Source organism: Pholcus phalangioides, unplaced genomic scaffold (genome assembly GCF_987345545.1).
Source record: "Pholcus phalangioides strain wild (caught in Gottingen) unplaced genomic scaffold, Ppha-v1.0 ptg000015l_1, whole genome shotgun sequence".
Classification (NCBI taxonomy): Eukaryota; Metazoa; Arthropoda; class Arachnida; order Araneae; family Pholcidae; genus Pholcus; species Pholcus phalangioides.
The window spans coordinates 14975158-14995662 of record NW_028301608.1 but is presented as its reverse complement, the minus strand read 5'-3'; the positions used below and the strand labels follow the sequence as shown (position 1 = coordinate 14995662).

Sequence of the window (20505 nt, the reverse complement as noted above, 5' to 3'; positions counted from 1 at the left end):
TTGCAGCCATTTATCCTGCGGTCTAACCGCCGTTTTTGTTGTACCACCGTTTCAGGAAAGTTTTCTGACAAGGACGAACCGGGTATCGAACTCGCGACACCTCTAAACATCCTTTGGTGCTTAAGACCAGCATCTTATCCACCTGGGCTACCGCGCCCCTGTTTCTTAAGGAACAATTTTCTATTCATTTTAGGACCTCAATTTTTTTCTCAACAAGTGGATAGTTTTATTCAATTTAACGAGTCAATTTATGATTTTAATAGCTGGTTATATATATTTTTCGAACTTTAACTTCAATAACACGCAAATTTTTCAAATATCACCAAAATTTGCCCATATTTTGTAAAATTGAATTTTTCAAAATCGTTTTAATAGGAAATCCTCAATTTCAAACATGTAACACTTCAGTGCTGAGACACACAAAGGTTCAAGACATTTGAACAAGTGGTGCTTGAAAAAATGTTCCTTATCTGACAAAAAATATAGTTTCGAGAAAATGTTTTTTAATGCAAAACATTAGTATATGTAATGTCTGCCAGCAGTTTATATTAAAACAAATTCAAAAATAATTTTAGTGCAGGTGGAAAACAAGCTCGAACGCAATTAGACCCAAAAATATATAGTATTTAAAAATTGAAAAATGCATTTTTTGGAACATTATCGTGCACCAACCCGCTTAATATGTCCAATTGCATGATCAAAATGATTTTTTATGACAGAATAGGAGATTCAATTAAACGCATTGAATTTTACAATATTTTGTGTGTGTGTGTGTTGGTGGAGGGAGGGGTAATTCTACTGTAATAACATTGTTGATCAGCCATTCAAGTTAATCAATAATTTCTGGCTTTGGCAGAGATGCCCTTGCCCCCAACCCCCCGGGGGCAGAATTGCTTACGTTGCTTCTTGCGGCAGAGCTTGGGTGTCTCGCGGTTTCTCCTGTTTCTAGCCATTCAAGTGGTTTAAAAAATATGGCTGAACATGAAGAAATCAAGAATAACGTAAGTTAGAGCATGCATCAAATGACGTTGAAAGATATGAAAGCACAAAATGGAAGAGGTAGATTGATGAATAGTTCAAAAAATGCAATGTATTCGAATTCCGAATCACTCAGAATGTTTCACGTTCTAGCAACACTACCTGTAGAACAAGACCTCCTCATGAAGCTCGTGACGTCACTGAAGAAGGCCATTTCACCTATTGCGATTGGATATAGCAGGCTGACGCACGCGGCATCTTTAACTTGTTTTTGCTGTATATCCAATGGCAATAGGAGAAATGGCCTTCTTCATTGACGTCAGAAGCTTCGTGCGGAGGCCTTGTTTTATAGGTGGTGTTGGTTCTAGATCAGTATTTTCGCAGCCTTTTAATGTCACGGCCCCTCTAAACGTAAAAAATCTCTCCACGTGAAAAATCCAAAATTTTTTTTTTTATAAATTAAATATCATAAAAATTAAAATAATAAATTTCTGTTATAGGATGAATAAGTGAAAAAAACACAAATTGTGATTTAATACTGATTCCAGGGAGCTTCAAATAGTGACAAGTGAAACGGCTGAGCCTTCGGATAGGAAAACTGAAATATTTGTCGTCAGAATTGGTGTTGAAAGCAGTATTGCCACATATGTCTAGACTAACTATGAGGTAAAAGGCAGACAATTTGAATCCCAGAACTCGAGAGGCCTCTTGACGTACCCCATGTTGTAATTTAGGAGCGATGTTTGATGTTTGAAGTCTAAGACTGGCGCGAAAACCTTTGCTGTGCCTACAGCTAAAAAAATCGATTCCCCCTATTTCGGCAAAAATTTTCAAGAAAAGCACAATAAATGGTCCATAAAAAAGGGATGAGTCAGAACTGACGTGCTACTTACCTTTAAGCGTTTCGAAGTGTCCATACCATGGAGGATCACGGTAATTTCGAGGGAAGAAAGTGGTCCCACCCATGATTTATGAGGGTGAATATTTATTTGGCCAATGACTATATATATTACAAGTTGATTCTAAATTCATGGAGCAAATTTTAAGAGGCGATATAAGACACACAAACAAGCATTTTTTTTTATAGAATGTGCGGTTGAATCGTAATGGCAAAAGCGGTAGAGGGTGTTTTTAGCGAGTGCTCAATAGCACTTCATCAAAAACAAAGATAATATTTTTACGACGGATTTGCTGCGATATGTGCTATCAACACCCTTCGGATTGGATTGGAGCTCATTTTTTATTGGTGCAAGGGCCATTAAGGTTATGCCACTTCAAGAAATGATCAAGTGATTCACCACAATGAATTAATGGTAAAATTGTCGTCACCCAATTTGCACCATAAGAAGGCGTACCACATTACAATATCCTGCACCGTCGAATGGTTCATAGCACTTATTGCAGCAAATTCGTCAGAAAAATATATTTGCTTTTGGTGAAGTAACTGTTAAGCAATCTCTAAAAACACCCTCTACTTCCTCTGCTATTGCGATTCGACCACACATTCCATGACCAAAAATGCTTGTTTATTTATGTACGTGTGTATATATGTATGTATATATATATATATACATACACTAATACTCATGAGACAAACTTTAAGAGGTGATATATGACTCCACCAAAAATGCTTGTATATATATATATACAAGCATATTGGAGTCAGAGGTGGAGTCATATATCACCTCTTAAAGTTTGACTCATGAGTATTAGGATCACCCTGTATAGTAAAACCATAATGGGATAGGAAAACTCACTTACCTCGGATGAGGTCAGGTATATTCTAGAGTCGGTGCTTTCGATGGAAGGCTGTTGTTGGATTGAAGATGACGCTGTGGTTTCAAAGGAGTTCCCCGCAGACAGGCCCCCCGAAGACGAGAGGTAAAGTGGGTGCCGAGTGAAACTCGGTAAAGGCAAAGTACTGCACTTGTTGCTCATTGATCCTATCGAACGAGATAAATAACAAAGGAAACACATTCACAATTCCATCAAGAAAAGCAATAAATAAAAATTTTCCATGTATACAGGTAGTATACTATATAAAAATACTATCATATCTTCATTGAATTATTTATTTATTATTATTATAAGCCGAAGCGCTGCGATCACATCAGAACAATCAATGTAAATGACAAAACATGGGTTACATTAAGCATAAATAGCTAAACAAAAAACTGAAAACAAAATTTTTTGTGTAGTAGCATTTTAAGGTATTCGGGAAACTGGTCACAATAGTACCAAAATGTATCCAAAAAGTTAACCAATTCATATTGTGACAATGAAAATACAATACTTCCCAGTGAACAGAGCGCACGAGGGGTACAATCTCGATTACAAAATGGGTATGTTGGGAGGAATCTCTCTTCTCAATCCCCCTCAGAAAATTACAGCGTGCACGTAGCAGGTTTTTAATGTTCATTTATCCCATGCTTTAAGCGATTTTAAAATATTGATTTTAGAAATCACATCAAGTGTAATTTGACTTGGAGTTTGGTGTTAGTCCTAAAAATGGGCTGGTAAATTTGATATGAAAAAATTTTTGACGTAGTTTGACGTAAATGACAAGATCCAATGGATTTTATGATTTAGATAAGACAAACGCTCAAACCCAATTTCACCACAGATTTCTCTAATCAAAATATTTCGATAACATTGAAAACACTACCTGAATTTTAGCCAAATGAAAGGATCCTAATGAAACTAGAATTCTCATGTTTGTGAGGGATATTCGGAGTTCTTTGGCAGTTTCTAAAGTTTTCATAAAGAGAAGAAGAATGCTGTTTGCCACGTGAATCTCGACTGTTTTATTAAAAAAGGTTATCATCCCCCCAGTTATCATACCGAGCTCTTCAGGAAAGAAAACATCCACACTCACACTAGAATCGATAAGAAGCACTGAAGATAGAGAAGTAAAAAAGTATTAGTTAAATTCCTTAATTTTGCTTTAATTTACAAGATGTATTTAAAAATTTAAATTCAATTTATTCGAAAAAAATATTTTGCTGTTGGAAATTGACTTTATATATATATATATATATCTTTACCTTTCTGAAGAAAACCCCTATCTTACCATATGTTAAATTAACCCATGTTAAATTCAACTCACTTTACGCGATTACTTTGCGGAACCAATTAATCGTGTAAAGCGGAGGATATTCAATGTACACACAAAACTTCTGTTCAGATATGTTATGCTCTTCAATAGTTTTATTTGAAAGGGTATTTCATACAACATGAGAATATAGCAATGACATTCAAGATGATGAATTCTTTATTTGAATACTAAGTTCATGATGTGATTGATGCATTCGTCAAAATAACATATATGAGTTATTAAAAATGCCACTCATACAGATTGTAAAAATTACATCAGAAAAAGCAGTTGTGTAAAATTTTATGTTTCAATATATTTTATGCCGTCGGATATAAAACCTAATTTCTCAATGAAAAGGAAAAATTCCCCCTCTATTGGATGAACTAAACTGTAATTTTAAATTAGTAAATGTTTAGTTATTGTACTTTTTTTCTAAGGTCTGGGAAAAGATGTCATCTGAAGGACGAATTAAGAACGATTAAGATGGTCAAAGAACTTTATAGAGCAATTTATTACTTGGAAAGTAAACAATCTCTTGCCGGATATAATTTCCTTATGTATTTCCTATATTTGCTTTTTTTCGTTGATTCTTTCTTTCAGTTGATTTCTTTCAGTGAATTTCATTATGAGTCTCTGCAGGACTTATACGAGTCTGCAGAAAATAGTGTATCAATGACACGTGTTTGAACGCAGCAGGCTCTGAAAGATACAATACGTGCTTCATGTTTATATACTTTTGTTTTATTTGTTTAATCAGGAAGATTTGGAAAAACTATAGATGCACAGAAAAAATCAATATAGTCGATGGTCATAAAACACCCCTCGATGTCCACAGATCTCGTAGATGGTTTATAAAATTCCGACCTGTAAACACAAGGCTGTCCATCGAAAATGAAGTGTTCAGCTGGACAATGGCACTTCAACAGCACTTTCTGGAGACAATCCACGTCAGGTGTCTAGACGAATCCATCACGATACCCTTTCTGACTTGTTCAGTTGTTCATCATCCGGACCACGGTTATGTGTCTAAATCATGGGATAATGGGCGCCACATGAGTTGTGAATACACTAGAAGCAGCAATTAAACATCTGCAACGCCCTGAATGATCCGTTACAAAATAGAACTATTTTGGAGAGAGAGAATTTCCGAACCACCTAATTCGTCTGCCTCCCATCTTATCACAAGTTTCGATCATTTTTGCAGTTTCTTAAACCATTCTTAACAACAAAAATGGTGGAACATGAAAGATATAAACATTCAATAATGTACACAATTTTCCATCCTTAGCAACTCAACCTTCCAAAATAATCATTATTTGAAAGAAAAGAATTATGGCCGGCAATATAGGAAGCAATTACTTTTTGTTGATCGAAAATTATGTTCCAGACACCTGTTTGACATTTTTTTACTTAAAGAAAATGATATCATGAATATGATGGTGTGTGTGTATGTATAAATCTCCTCTTGTGGAGGTGTGAAGTGGGGTGCTACCAGTCTATCAATGGTAATGATATGTGTGCATAGCATTCAATAATTCATATGAAACAAAAGCGATTCAATAACGCAGTATATAAAATAAATCAATTTATTGGCCAGATAATCATGTGACCATAGCTGAAATATTAAAATTTCTCCTCCCATGAACAATAAAATAGCCAAATTCATAATTTTTTTTTTTAGTAACTTCCCATTTATAAAAATATACAGGGACGGAATAATCATACATGTGATTCCTCGTGAAAAACTAATACAGAAAAGTGTTTTCCATTTTAGGATCGGACGAATGTTAAGGAAGTTATAATATTTTGAAATTTTGTGACGTGTCTGTTTTCTAACGGTCAGTTACACGCCAACCACCCAACGAAGAAAAAAAATTTTCCCATGCAGTTGGGTTGCCACTAATTGAAAATGAACTAAAATATTCATCCCCGTCAAAAGCCAAGCTCAGTTATTTTTTTTTTCAGGATTGGCACTTTTTCCCTCTTCATGTAGAGTGATGTTAACCTTGTTATTACGTGTTACATTCGTCCTATTATACAGGCGAATTCATCACCATACCTGTAGAGTGTTAACCAAACGAGATCTACTGGGAAATTTGTTTTTTTCCCAAAATTAACTTTTTTTTTTGTTAAAATGTGATAATTTTTTTTTATTTTATTAAGTGAAATTTTTTGAAAGGAAGGACAAGGAAATAAAAACTGGTTCACACAGTTTTAAGTTTTTTAGTTACGCTCAAGGTCGTAGCATTGCTATCAGCTTAAAAACGTCGAGTTATACGTTTGGTGCAGGATTTTTAACTGATCTGTCAGTCAAGTCAAAAAACTGAAAACACTTTTCCATGTTAGTTTTTCACAAGAAATGTGTAATTATTGGTTCGGTGATAGTATCTACTCTGTATATGTCTCTAGAAAGCAAATTAAATAATTTGTTAATCAATTACTGAACCTATATTGATCATTATAACCGGTTAAAGGACGATTATGAAATTTTTGAATTATTCGATTGGACAATAATTATGTAAAATTCCAAAGCCTGGCAGAATTTATATATTTATTTAAGGCAATTGTCATTAATAATTTTTACGATAGAAAATATGAGTGATAAAATAATTTCTACCTGAAAATTTTGAAAAACAAATTCATAAATTTATGTATCCTATCCTATATTGTTATTATATTGGACCTGATATTTTACAGAAAAGATATTCTCCTACTGACTTGGGTGTAATCTATAACTCTGATCTTACCTTTCGTAATCATATTAATGACTAATTCATATCGCAAACTTGGTTGGCTTAAAAGAATAACCAAGATTTCACCAATTTGGATATAATGATTGTTCTTCCAATTCTATAGTATAATACGATAAAAACTTGAATATGCATCTGTTGCTTCGAATCCTCATTACGATAACGCTATTGACGATATTGAAATTATACCAAATTCATTTATGTGATATTTGTATTTTAATAAATTTAGAACATGTGACATTACAATTTCAACAACTTCTCTTCGACAATCTTTTTTAATTGCCAAACTCCAAAAGAGAAGAAATTTCATTGTTTTGAAATTTTTCTGGCGGTTGCTTAATGGTACTATCAATTGTTCTTTTCTGTGCCGCTGTGGTGGTCGAATGGTTATAGTGACGGACTCGCGATGCGAGGATTCGGGTTCGAACCCCACAGTGGTGGTCGGCTGAAGTTGGTTTTCTGTGGTTCCCAACTTCAAGGCGCAAATGCGAGCCGATCTCCCCGTTAAAAAGTCTCGCCACAGAGAGCAACAGTCCTACAACGATAAATCATTCAATCATAACACTTCACTCATAGTTAGAAAAACTGGTGGCAGATGGCAGCACTACACTTAAAAAGCATTACAGATAAACAAAAAATCTTCACGTCAGGTTTCACTACACGTACACGCACATTCCCGCATGTACCGATTCGTTGGGGAGGTGCATGTGTGGTGTAGCAGTAGGTAGGGCCTCCAACAAATGACTCGGGGATCCATGATGTTCTTAAGTCAGCCACCTCGTTGGGCAATTTGTCTGTTGTGGCGTTGTATTTGTATTTGTTATCCGAAATAGAATTCTTGGTCACACTGTACAACACCGGGTCAAATAAATTATATCATATAGCTCTCTTCAGGACTTCGATTGATTTGCCTTGTGCTATAAACAGATTTTGTATTTTATATAACAATTTACCCGATGAATTTGATATACAGGGTGGGCAAAAAGTCCGTAGAAATTTAAAAAATAACTGTCACTGTTTTTAACTGTCACTAAAAGTCATTTTTCAAACGAAGAAATCAGCACATACCTCACGTCTGGCGTCTCGATCCCAAGATCTGAATTCATGTAATTGTCAGCTCTGTGGTTATGTAAATGTCTTGTTTTGTCCAGACAATGAAGCATTTTGTGCTAATGTGTCAAGGTTCATAATATACTCGAATGATCAATATGCTAGCTTGAGCTTTCGGAGTGTAGCTGACATTGGTAGACGGCCACCAAATTGAATTTTTTTTTTGCCTTGACTGAACAAATTAACATTGTAGTTTGATAATAAATGAATATTACTTTTCCATCTCTCTCTAGTGGTCGATTTTGAAACTAATTTTTCTTAGTATCAAAGTTCCTCCCCTCCTATCTCTTCATTAAGACGCTTCTAAAGCTTCGTGTACTCGTATTTCCTGATGCAAAGACAATAACTAATGGACAATAACTAATATCATGAAGAAGAAATTGAATTATTTTTGTATTTAGTGAGATAAAAATACATAATTTCATGAACAGATAAAATTATTTAAAAAAACAGCTAATTAAAAGAATTATTAAAGGGAAATCGGAAGGACATGTACATAGAGAACGTTTTTTCCTTATAACACGGTGTATACTTAAAATGCATGTATCCAAATTTTTCGAGATGAACCGTAAGGAAGTAGGAGTTTGCGTGTATTTTAATATCTTTTAGTTCTTTTCTATTGATACCATTGTAATTCCAAATAACTTTTACATATGATTTCAACTAATTGTTTCCGGCATGCACCGATTCATTAGAAATTCTCTCGGACAATATTAATGAGTTGCATATACGGTTTATTAGTATACTGGAATACAAAAATAAGAAAATTTCCATTTTTTGATTGATTATATCCGGAATTTTGGGACAGATTTTAATGAAATTTGATATGCACACATAGGTTGATGATATACAACAAACAAAATTAGACGTATAGTTAATTGTAATGGTCGGGTGTAAAATGCATCAGTGCTGTATGGTCTGACGCCGAGCTTACAATATCGAACATGAAAATGAGGTAATGGGGGTAATGTATAATCTCCCTCTTACTGTTATACAGGTCACATAACGTGAATTCATAGTGAAAAGCAGGCTGTGTCATTTACCCCCTACTCCAGCAACACTGTTTTCATCTCCTGGATGGTCCTGGGAGAGGGATAACAATTTGCAATTGCTCTCCCAAGAACGTTTCAGGTATTCTCAATAGGGTTTAGTTCTGGAGCTACGGCTGGCCTCTTCATCCGGAGAATATCTTCACTTTCCAGAAATTCGTCGACCATATTAGCCCCATGTAGACGCGCGTTATCGTCCTTAATGCAGTTCGTCATTCCTTTCCCGGAACCATCCAGGAGCTGGAAACAGCGTTGTTGAAGGGGTGGGGCAAACTACCCCAGAGACCTCTAAACCGCCGGATTTCCAGTAAGAAATCACGTTATATGACATGTATGACGGTAACAGGGGACCATACCACCTATTACCTTTTCTTATTTTGTTCAATATTGTAAACTTTGTGTTAGGCCCTTCCGACCCTGATGCGCCTTACGTCCAGTCATGCATGTGCACAATAACTGTTGTATGGTTATTTTGTTTGTATTACATCAACCAAATTTCATTAAAATTTGCCCAGAAGTTCCGAAGATAATCGTTCAGACAAATTGCTCTTAATTTTGAACATCAGTGTAATAAGACCGATATCATTCATCAGAAATAGAGCATTCGTATGATAAGTCTCGAATGTGCTGAAACTCAAATCAACAAAATGACAATCCTTGAATGTCACTAAATGGGGCGTTTAACTAGTCAGTTCAAATTTTGAATGAGAAATCGGATATAAGAACCGAGCACTTTCGGGTGTTTGAGTGAGCACCGTGATGTGTAAGCACCGTGAGCAATAACGATGAAGAGGCCTGGGTTAGGCGGAGCGTCGAATGAAATTGGATGTTATAGGGAAAAAACATCAATACAATATAGTTGACATTATGTGTTAAATAATTATTAAATATTGAAAAAATAATTATTTCTGAAGAGATTTTCTCCATGAAAGTGCCCAGAGAATATCAGAAGAATGGAGAAAGAAGAAGTAAATACAAAAACTCTTGAACAATGAAATTTGATAAAAGATAAAATTCGAGAGAAAAAAAAGAGATTTTTATCTTTTACTTGAAATATGATTATTTAGTCGTTACATGAATTTTATATGAATGTCACGGAGCATATGACTTTTTTTTTAAGATATACGTTACGTGCTCAACATTCGAGAATAAAGAAAAAGTATGTTTAGACCTAAATATTTATGAATGAAAAATATTTTTGAATGATGTGATTTAATTTTCCAATACTTTTTGTCTACCATTGTGATGATCGTCCACCGTCCCCGCGCGAAGATGATATTGGCGTGAGATTTGTATTGGGAAATCCAAAGCGTTCTGTTATACGCTTAACAAGTGCTGCCATCTATCTCCTCGATCGGAAGTGAAATATTAGCAATGATTGCACACTTAATAATTATACAGGGCGTTTATAATGAAATTTCATCTGTTTCGAGCTGTCCACAGCCAAAACTTTGCATCAGGAAATACGAGTACACGAAGCTTTAGAAGAGTCTTAATGAAGAGCTGGGGGGGGGGGGGGACTTTGATACTAAGAACAATTAGTTTCAAAATTGACCACTAGAGGGAGATGGAAAAGTAATATTCATTTATTATCAAACTACAATGTTAATTTGTTCAGTCAAGGCAAAAAAAAAAAATTCAATTTGGTGGCCGTCTACCAATGTCAGCTACACTCCGAAAGCTCAAGCTAGCATGTTGATCATTTGAGTATATTATGAGCCTTGAATTAGCACAAAATGCTTCATTATCTGGACAAAACAAGACATTTACATAACCACAGAGCTAAAAAATTATATGAATTCAGATCTTGGGATCGAGACGCCAGACGTGAGGTATGTGCTGAGTTCTTCGTTTGAAAAATGACTTTTCAGTGACAGTAAAAAAAAAATAGCAGCGAATGAGAAAATTAGCATGTACATACTTTTCGCGTGGAAAAATGAAAGATTTCAATTATTTTAGTCATTATTTTTTCCCCATCATTATGACAATCTTAAAATTTCGAAGATAGAATAAAGACTGAGATATCATGTTGATACTGTGTAGCAACTGTTATTACAGTAAATATCGGTATTTAGGATTAAAAACCTACAAGCTATCAAAACTGGTTATTTCTAGTTTGGAAAATATTCATTTATTTTTTTCAAACGGTAGCACCGATATTTTATAGTGTTTTTGCTGTGGCGAAACTTGCGATGGCTGTAAAAGTTTCAATTTCAGTTATTTCGAAAAAAATAAAAAGAACAAGAAACGATAAAATTGTTATCGTTATTGTTAAAAAAAAAAGTTACCATTTCATTATAGCAACTCGAAACATCATCGACACATAAACATATGCAGTCATTCCGCGCTTACAAACTTTCGAAATTGCAAAAAAAATTAAAAAAAACGTGGCCTCTGCAAATCTTATATTTATTTTGATGATATTTGGCGAAATTATAAATACTTCAAATTTACCGAATTAGATTCAATTGTTATACAACGTCGAATTGTTGTTTCACATTTATTATTAACGTTCGTATGATAAGTTTGCATTAGCAAATGTATTTGAATTAAAGGGGTAAAAAAATTACAAAATCCGTAAAATGGCAAAATAAGAGGCGCGATTTGCGCCATCTTGAATCTTACTTCGATGAATTGAACGCGTTGGCCGTGTTAATGCCTTTGATGCCATTTTGCTAACAGAGATTGCAGGATAGTGCATTCTGTGAAAGCAATAGATGTAAAGTTCAGAATGCGCATATACAGCAACTGATTCGTTTTTAGTCCTAAATTCTTGATATTTTTAGTTGCTTGATTTCACTTAATAAGGAATTCCAAATTTTAACGTTGCCCAGGGAAAAGAAAGCCCTTAAAATTCATACGTCGGACTTACAAACAGTTCAATAGGCAGATTTTTGTGAGTCTGGAAGTGGCTATATTAGAAAGTACATCATAATCAAACGAGAAATATTATCATTCATTATCATCTGGACATTGATCAACACACACAAAGAACTCAAAGACACATACACAACACACAAATAAACGTACAAAAAACAAAAAGAAAAACTATGCGTCAAAATCTAAATAAGTTATACCACGAATTATAGCCTGCCATTTGCTGGGAAAAAAGCTCTCTAGAAAATTAAATCAATAAAAATTATTTCTTGCAATTTTTTAGAGCTATTTATCTGATTCATCGGAAACATTCTCGAAAAAAAAAGCCTTAGATCTAGAATATTTAATTGGATTTATATGCATCATTTATCATTTAATATTTACAAGGCCTGTAAACAAAAGAATCAGCTTTGATACTTGATTTTTTTTTTAAATTAATCACCTTAACTCATTAAAAGGAAGAAAAAATGAGGAAGAGGAAGAAGAGACGATAAGTTTCAAAATAGAATACAACAATCAGAAAATGCATGCAGTAAAATATTATCATACCTTAACATACAGGCAGAAAAAAAAAAATTAATTGAACTTAAAAACAGAGACAGCATATGTGATAGCAAAAAGGAGTAAAGAAGCAAGGGTGAAGGATCAGGAAAATAATAATAAGGAAACATACAAATGATACGGGACACACACATAAAGAGAGAACTAACACATAAAAGCCATTATATTAGCACCCTGTATCGCCTAAGTAAAGACATCTTATGATGCTGAATATCATCAGAGGACTAGCTTCCCTTAAGTCAGATTTTTGATTGCACTATGAATAAAACCATGATTTAACAGAATTCGATACTGAACAAATTTTGATGCCATGGAAAGACTACCTCCAAAATAAGACCGTGTGGATTGTCCTTATATTGTTGGTGTGAGGATCTATGAAAAAGTGTGGGGAAATAGAGAAACTATGAACTGACTTCGATTCATTAGTCATGCACGGAGAATTGATACTGGAAAAGGGTTAGGTGAATATTATTCATTCAGTGACAGCAGTTCCACAGTCAAATCAGTAGGTGTCGTTCAAGTATTAGGTAAGCAGAATTTATGGGAATTTTTAAAACTACCTCCCTTGTCAGCAAAATGTATTGAGCTTAGCCTAGGTACTGGTCTCAAAGTACGCGGTCTCTCAAGAATACACGGGAGGGGAGGGGGACATGGTGTCCCGTGCCATCCAAGAGATAAAAATTAAATTAAATCTGAATTTGAAGTACTGGAGAAAAAAATGTCTTTATGTGTTGTTTTAATCAATTTCTGCAAATTCAAAATGTTTTTTGAAAGCTATTAGCTCATGACTTGTGTGGAAGATTTACCCTGTGCTTCCAAAGGCAAGTTATGCGTGAGCCCCTGGGCCCTCTTTTCTTCTCCCGTTGATTGTAAGCAACCTAGGAGAATGTACCTGGTGTATCCGGCTGATTGCACTTCTAAGGTGAGCATTTTTATACACATTGTTTTACGTTAAGTTTCTAGTTCTGAGCCTTGTTCAGCGGAATGGTAAGCAATAATATACCGTATTCGTATATTTTTGCAAATACGCCTACCGGTACCTCATAAATACCGTCAAAATATTTGCGTGATTGATTTGAGGTTTCGACAACGAGTAAAAGGAAATTCACAACTTAAAGCTGTTTCATATAATTAGCGTTTAACTAATTTTCTCCCACGGTCACTTTTACTGATCAGCAAAAAATGTTCAATTAGAAAAAAAGTTTTTCTTCTTTTTTTCTGTAATTTAGGGCTGCATAACTAGTATTTCAGTCTTTGTTCAATTCGATTTCTCACGATTCTGATTTGAATGAAATTATTTCATATTTTCATACCCAATTGCTTTCGTATAATCATCTTTTAGAAGCCTTCAACTACTTTGTCATCAAAGCAACAGTGAAATCCCCACCCCTCACAATTGGTGCCTACGTAATACTTGAACGGCACCGCAGCAATTACAACAGTAGTGACCAGGACAATGCACAGTATTTGCAGTTTTTGGATAACAAAAGCAGACCAGCGTATCAGATTCATGGTGCTAATGTAACGGCTCTTAGATGTGGCACTAAAATAGTAATCAAAGTTCAATTTAGGACTCACGTTTTTCAAAGAATCCCGAGTCCTCGTCGTGATGACTGATGTTCCTCTCCTCCTGTTTGATGGCTTCCAATTCCGCATGCACTTCACGCATTAAAGCAACTAAAGGGAAGAGAAGAATTTTGGGAAAGAAGAAAAAAAAGGAAAGAAAAGCACCGAAAAAACAAAATGAAGCAGCAAAAAATAGGGTTGGGATGAAATTAAAAATGAGACATGAAAAAAGTGATTTTTCCGCACGAAAAAAAAAAAAAAATGGAGAAAAAAAAAATTCTAGAGAAAAGACTTTACATAGACCGAGAAAGCTAATAACAAAAAGAAAACTTATAAGTAACATTCGGGTTCCAATAATATCGATATCAATAACATTTGTGCTAAAGTGAAAAAAAACGTGCAAAAAATAAATAATATATTTCTCTAATTTATTTGCATAAAAATTATTTTCCTTCCTCCTCATTTCCATCCTTTACATTGTATATTTTATGATAATTTAAAAGTGTATCTTGGCTAGATTAGTGCAATGCAGTTTTAAAACTATCATTATGCGTATGTTCTTTGCAATTTTTCGGAAGAAACGACTTTGATTGATCAATAGGTGTATGCAAAAAAACAAATGTATTTTAAACAATAAATAATGCAAAAATTAAAAATGTGTTAGTATGTTCTTGAATTAAAAAAACTGTCTTTATATAAATTTTAAAAGAAAGCCGCATGTATTTTTGGTTTTAAAGAGCTACGATAGATGACGCTATAACAGAAAAGAAACCGAAACTGTAACAATGCGGATCAGCGCGGAAAAATGCTATGCAGTGAAAACTAACTAAAGGAAAATCGAAATACAGTCGACCTCGCTTAATTGAGTGACGGATCAACGCGGATTTCACACTTATACTGATAAAATCTTCCAAAACCAAAATTTATCCCATAGAGACAATTGCTGAACTTTAAGTGGCAATTTCAAAAACTTTTCACCGCCTAATATTCGTATACGATTCATAAAACGCTCGTATTTCGATTCATATCACAACTTTAATATTTTTTCACACACGAATCCTTGTGGAAAACTAATGAAGAAAAATGTTTTCCGTTGTAGGATCAGACGAATATTAAAAAAGTTATAACGTTTTGAAATTTTGGGACGTGTCATTTTTCTAATGGTCAGTTAAGCGCTAAAAATGCCAAACGAAAAAAAAAAAAAAAACTCATGCAGCGGGTTGCCGCTAATTGAAAATGAATTGAAATATTCAACTCCGCTAGAAGTCAAGCTCAGATTTTTTTATGTTTTTTAGTGATGTCAACCTTGTTATTACGTGTTACCTTCACCTCATGCCATTATATTGACAAATTTATCACCATATCTGTAAAGTGTTAACCAAACGAGATCTATAGGAAAAATCGTTTTCTCAAAATCAACACTTTTTTGCCAAAATGTGGTAATTTTTTTTTCCTTCACTGTTAAGTAAAAATTTTTGAGGGAAAGGGCAAGGAGGAAGAACTCTTTTGCACAGTTTTAGCTTTCTTGATTACTCTCGGGGTTATAGCATTGCTATCACCTAAAAATACCAACTTATACGGTTGGTGAACGTTCGGTGAATCTGGCAAGACTCGGAAATGATGTCATAAATTTTTAATGCGTTGTAACTTCATAATAATTATGAAGTCAAATAAAAAAAAACTCAAAAAAACTTTCCGGTATTAGTTTTCACAAGGAATCACGTGTATAATTATTAGACGGTCGATAGTATCCACCCTATATATTAACCACTAACGTACGTAATATATATTTTTTATCAGATGGAACATTTGGAAATTATGGCGAATATGTTGCTAAGTAAGAAATATAAGAAGCTCGACTTCAAGGGTGGATACTGAACTCCCATTATTGAAGCTGTTATCAGTATATTTAATTATTTCGTTATTTTTGTTCACCATCAAGCCCATAGAGGACACAAACTTTCACAATAGAAGTAAAAATTTAAAGTATTGTGATCGCGTTGTAATTCAACAAAATTTGCATTTAATTTTGATGCGTGATTCATCTCAGAAGCTTTATTAATATTGATCCTTCATCAGTTTTCCAACATACAAACTATATTGGTGTTAAACAGCAACTGAATTGTTTCCCGGATAATCGAATACCCCGCTAAGTCGGATAATATGTGCTGAAACCATTGAGGTCCGTTTAAGCGGGGCCGACTATATTGTAGTTTTGCGATTCTATGGGGGCTAGTTGTTGCCACTTGGGCACATCTTATTGGATAGGCTATAATGGTATATAAGCCCAGAATCCCCCCCCCAAAAAAAAACCAATATAATAAATATGTATAATCAATCAATAAAAAAATAATTGATTGATTGATTCCGAATATGTTATCAAATTATTTTTATAAAAGTTTCCCTGCATTTGAGCACATTAACCGAAAGAAATGTGCATATCTCTGAAGTTGAGATATCTGGTGGCCTCATTAGTCTGCGCTTGCAATAATTAGCCGTAAGACAATAAAAAAAACTATGCTTTTATATTAGCAAATGTGTGAACATTTCAATACAGCTTCCTAGTCAAATATTTGGCAGTATTACGCGTGGCATTTTGTTCAGATTCGTTTTAAAGCGAAATACATTCGACGCTCCTCCCATCCAGGGCCGTCATTTCAACTTTTTCCTGGGGGAGCAAAGAACATGTACTCAATGTATGTATGTATGTATATATATACCATTTCTACTGTATTTTCAATAGCCAGGGTCCCCTTGAGCCCCCTAAATGACGGGCCTGCTCCCATCGTTCTTCCGAAAGCAGATGTTATATTGGGTGGTCGTTGTATCGAACGGTAACCATATAGGATGTTTCTTATATGAAAGCATTTGGGACTTTTTCTACCGGTCGTTGTAATCGAATGGTCTCTATAACGTGTGGTCGTTATTACGAGCGCATTGACAGTTTACTGTTACAAAAATATGCATATTGATAGGTTTAGACCTGTCGTCCGCTTGAAGCTAGCGAGCGAAAACAAGCCGCGTATATGCACAAAGCAGCTATAATAATTTTGCGAATTGACTTATTATCGATCGTAGTAGCTTCCAGTGGACGACCATCCTTAATGCCTGAGTTGATACTTACCAACGTTTTCCATGCTCTGGCTGAGTAAGGCTTCGAATGTGTGCAGGCTGTAACTCTCGGCATCCAAGCCTCTGGCCAGGGCGTTCCTTAAGTGCATCTCGTACTCGAGTAGTAGCCTGCTTGTCGGGGAACTCGGAGTATGAGTAGGAGCGTGAAGGCCAGGGGCCTCGTCCGAACTCACGTACGGAGCATCGCTGTTCTCGTTGCTTGAGCTGGGTGTGGTGGCGTAGCAGAAATTGTCGTACAGGAAGTGATCGGATGGCGGGGACTGGTCCGCATCCGTCAGATCCAGGCACAAACTCCGCTCCAAACTCCTGCGGCGACCAGTTTCCGACCTGTGCGACCAACCGCGGTTCTCATTGAACGACTGACTCATGCTGGAGTTGTCGCTCTCCAGCTTCCTGAGCAGCTCCCTCCTCTTCATGGATATCAGCCCTTCCTGCTGCTCGGGGGAACTATGCGACGACTGTGCGGGCAGGGGATGCAGCATCCTTTTCAGGGTGTTGCTGTCCAAGCTGAGCCCCGGTACGTTGCCGACCTGAGACTGTTCGAACACATTATCGGAACTTTTGCTCTTGCTGCGGGAGTGAGGCTGTAGCTCTGGGGCTCTACTGGGCCTCTCTTTTGTCTTCTCCATCATCGAACTGCAGTCTATACTCTTGGCCTGTTCTTTTCTGGTGGATTGAGCATAAAGGTTTCTAGCAGACGAAGGCCTCCCAGGATGTCGTTCCTCCCCGCGTCCAATGTCCGAGCTCCTCTCGTGGACGACGGACTTGACAACCGTCTCGTCCGACGAAGGACGCGAGGAAGAGGTCGCAGCGGCCGTCGTCGGTGCCGACGTGGTCGTCGTAACAACCGCACTGCCGTCGTGCCTGAGCTTGTGATGAACATTTGCCGTCGTGGTCTGCCCTCTTCTAGAGCCACCGCCAGCAACGTTGTCGTAGACCGACGAGCTGGAGGCGTGGGTTGATACACGACTCCGACCGTCGTACGATATCTTGTAATCGTCTACGGAACGTGGTTGCATCCGAGGCAGAGTTGCTGCCCCCGTATAGCGAACGCGACCATTTCTAGCCCTGTGCAGGTTTTCGGCCGTCATACAGGTGCATTGCATCTCTCCTCGGCTTCTCGATGGGGAACTCGGTGTCGATTGCGGCTTCCGCTTCCCTCCTTTCGTTTTTTGCTGCTGCAAATCGAATCAAGGAAAATTTTAAAAGTCGTGTTTTAAGCTTAAAAATCATCCAGGGTGCGTGCGTAAGAAAGCCCCTCTATCCAGGATTAACTCGCGAACCGTTGACCCTAAAAACCTTCCAATTAACTCTTTCGCTTACAAGCTTTTGGCAAAAAAATTCGGATTTGACAAATTAGCGATAAATCTGGTAACCTTGTTCTGTACTCTGGTGGCCCAGTGGTAGGGCCCGCCATTACTGTAGCGAGCATAAATGGTAACCTTGTTCTAACCTAACCACACGTTAGGAAAAGGAAAGGGAAAGAGAAAAAAAATGGAAGAAAAGAAAAAAAAAACAATATAATAGCTAAGTAGGTAGAAGAAATATACAGTGGATTTCTCTTTTCACCTTTACCTTGTGTGGCCTCTTTCGCTCTTACATGTGTATAGTAGAAAGATGTGTTATATGTGTTATATGTGTTATATGTATCCGACACAAGTATAGAAAAACTTAAGGGTGATAAACGACTTTTGTTGATAGGGTTACAATAAACCGTCCCGATGATGAGGAGAGACGAAAGAAAACACCGAGAACTGTATTGAATTTATTCCACTGGTGTCTGGACGAAATATTTCGTCCGTGATCGTAAAGAAACTAAAGGAAAAAGGATCCAAATAACGTGTAGACCTCAGATGCTTCATTCTACTCAATTCATATTGCGGGGGGGGGGGGGGGGTGTATAGTTGTTAAAATAAAAGAAATTACCTTTTTATTAGGTCACCCTGTCCTACAAAACCAAATGAGAAAGTTTTTGCCCTGTCTCTTCTGAGCCAAAAAAAAAACTTCCAAGTTTTTAAGTGCAATATTCGCTGAGATATTTGAATTAAAATCCCTAAAAATGAAAGCAAGAGTCGCATAAACTAACGGACAAGCTCATTCTACGCTTCATATGCTATTCTTTCCTTCATTCTAAGAGATTTATCAATTAAAAAATATCTTAGCAAATATTGCACTTAAAAACACGGGATCAGGAGAGACAGTGCAATAATTTTCTATATACCTGTGTTTCTGAAGGAGTAAAAATTATTATTTTTTCATTTTATAGTTAACTATGCAACCTCTTGCAATATGAATGACGTATCTGAAGTCTAAACGTTATTTGGGTACTTTTTCTAACTAGAAGTATGCATCTAGGATCAACGGTTGGTGAGTTATTCCAGGATAAAGGGGCTTTCCTGTGTGTGTGCACCCTGCCAATCATTTCATAAGAAATGAAATGTAAAATGTAAAACTTAAAAAGACACGTACTTTCGGTGGCTCAAATTTCAAGGAATATGACGATGATGCTTTCCTCGAGAATTTAAATGAAGGTGACTGAAAATAATGAATCATATATTAATAATGGTTACAATATTAGATAAAAATAAGAAATGAAGTACGGTAAAACTTCGTTAAAACTCGTCACCCTAATAAGTCATTACTCCGGTTAAGTCGTCTTTTTTCTTTGGTCCCGTCTAGCTTTCATAGATAACAATGTTATTAAACCCTCTTTTACTCGTCACATATTCCGGTTAACACCATTGCCATATGTTCAAAACTGACCATAAAAGCATTACGTACCGAAACTGAACAGCTCTAGTAACGAAAGTTACGCTGAGGATGTTCATTTGAAAACTAAAAAAACAAATGTTTTAGAAACTTTAGGGACTGTTCGTGTTGGACCAAATTTCTTAATAGTTCCCAGTAATTTAAGACTTCAAATTTAAGCAAAATATTAGAAACCAGAAATTTTTTCCAAGTTGAGGCCCTCTAGTGTCTGGTTTGCTCTGCCTATGATCCCCCCCCCCTCCTCTCCCTCAAGTCAGAATTAGGCTCCGTGTTTCCAGTTTACCTTATATTTGCCTCATGAATATAATGAATGATAAGTGTGCAAGTGTACTTTACCACATACGTAAAACACTAAAAGCTCGAAAAAGGTAAAAATTTCGTTTTTTTCTGTTGTAATCTATAAATTTTATTAACATTGCAACTTTAATTCAATCAATTTTATATTGTTTTAAAAGTATACGATTTTCACAATATATTGCCAAGTGAAACTTCGCTCAAGTCGGCATCATTTCTCGATAACTTGAGTGACGACTTAACGAGGTTCTACTGTAATTGAAAATTTAAATAGTGATTAATAAATGACTACCAATAAATGACGAATGAGGAAACGGAGTAAGAG

At 35.9% G+C, this 20505-nt stretch overlaps 1 protein-coding gene across 4 annotated transcripts in view; it reads right to left on the bottom strand.

The window, feature by feature from the left end:
* sif (guanine nucleotide exchange factor still life) overlaps nt 1-20505 on the bottom strand; it is a 131472-nt gene that overhangs the window by 46924 nt on the left and 64043 nt on the right. For 3 of the 4 annotated variants that reach the window (XM_089242887.1, XM_089242886.1, XM_089242888.1), the window contains exons 5-8: nt 19587-19652; nt 17110-18295; nt 13998-14096; nt 2740-2921 (exon numbers count right to left, since the gene is read on the bottom strand). In XM_089242887.1, the coding sequence (XP_089099013.1) occupies nt 2740-2921; nt 13998-14096; nt 17110-18295; nt 19587-19652 (1533 nt within the window). The remainder of the gene's footprint in view (nt 1-2739; nt 2922-13997; nt 14097-17109; nt 18296-19586; nt 19653-20505) is intronic. The other variant, XM_089242889.1, reaches the window with a different exon arrangement.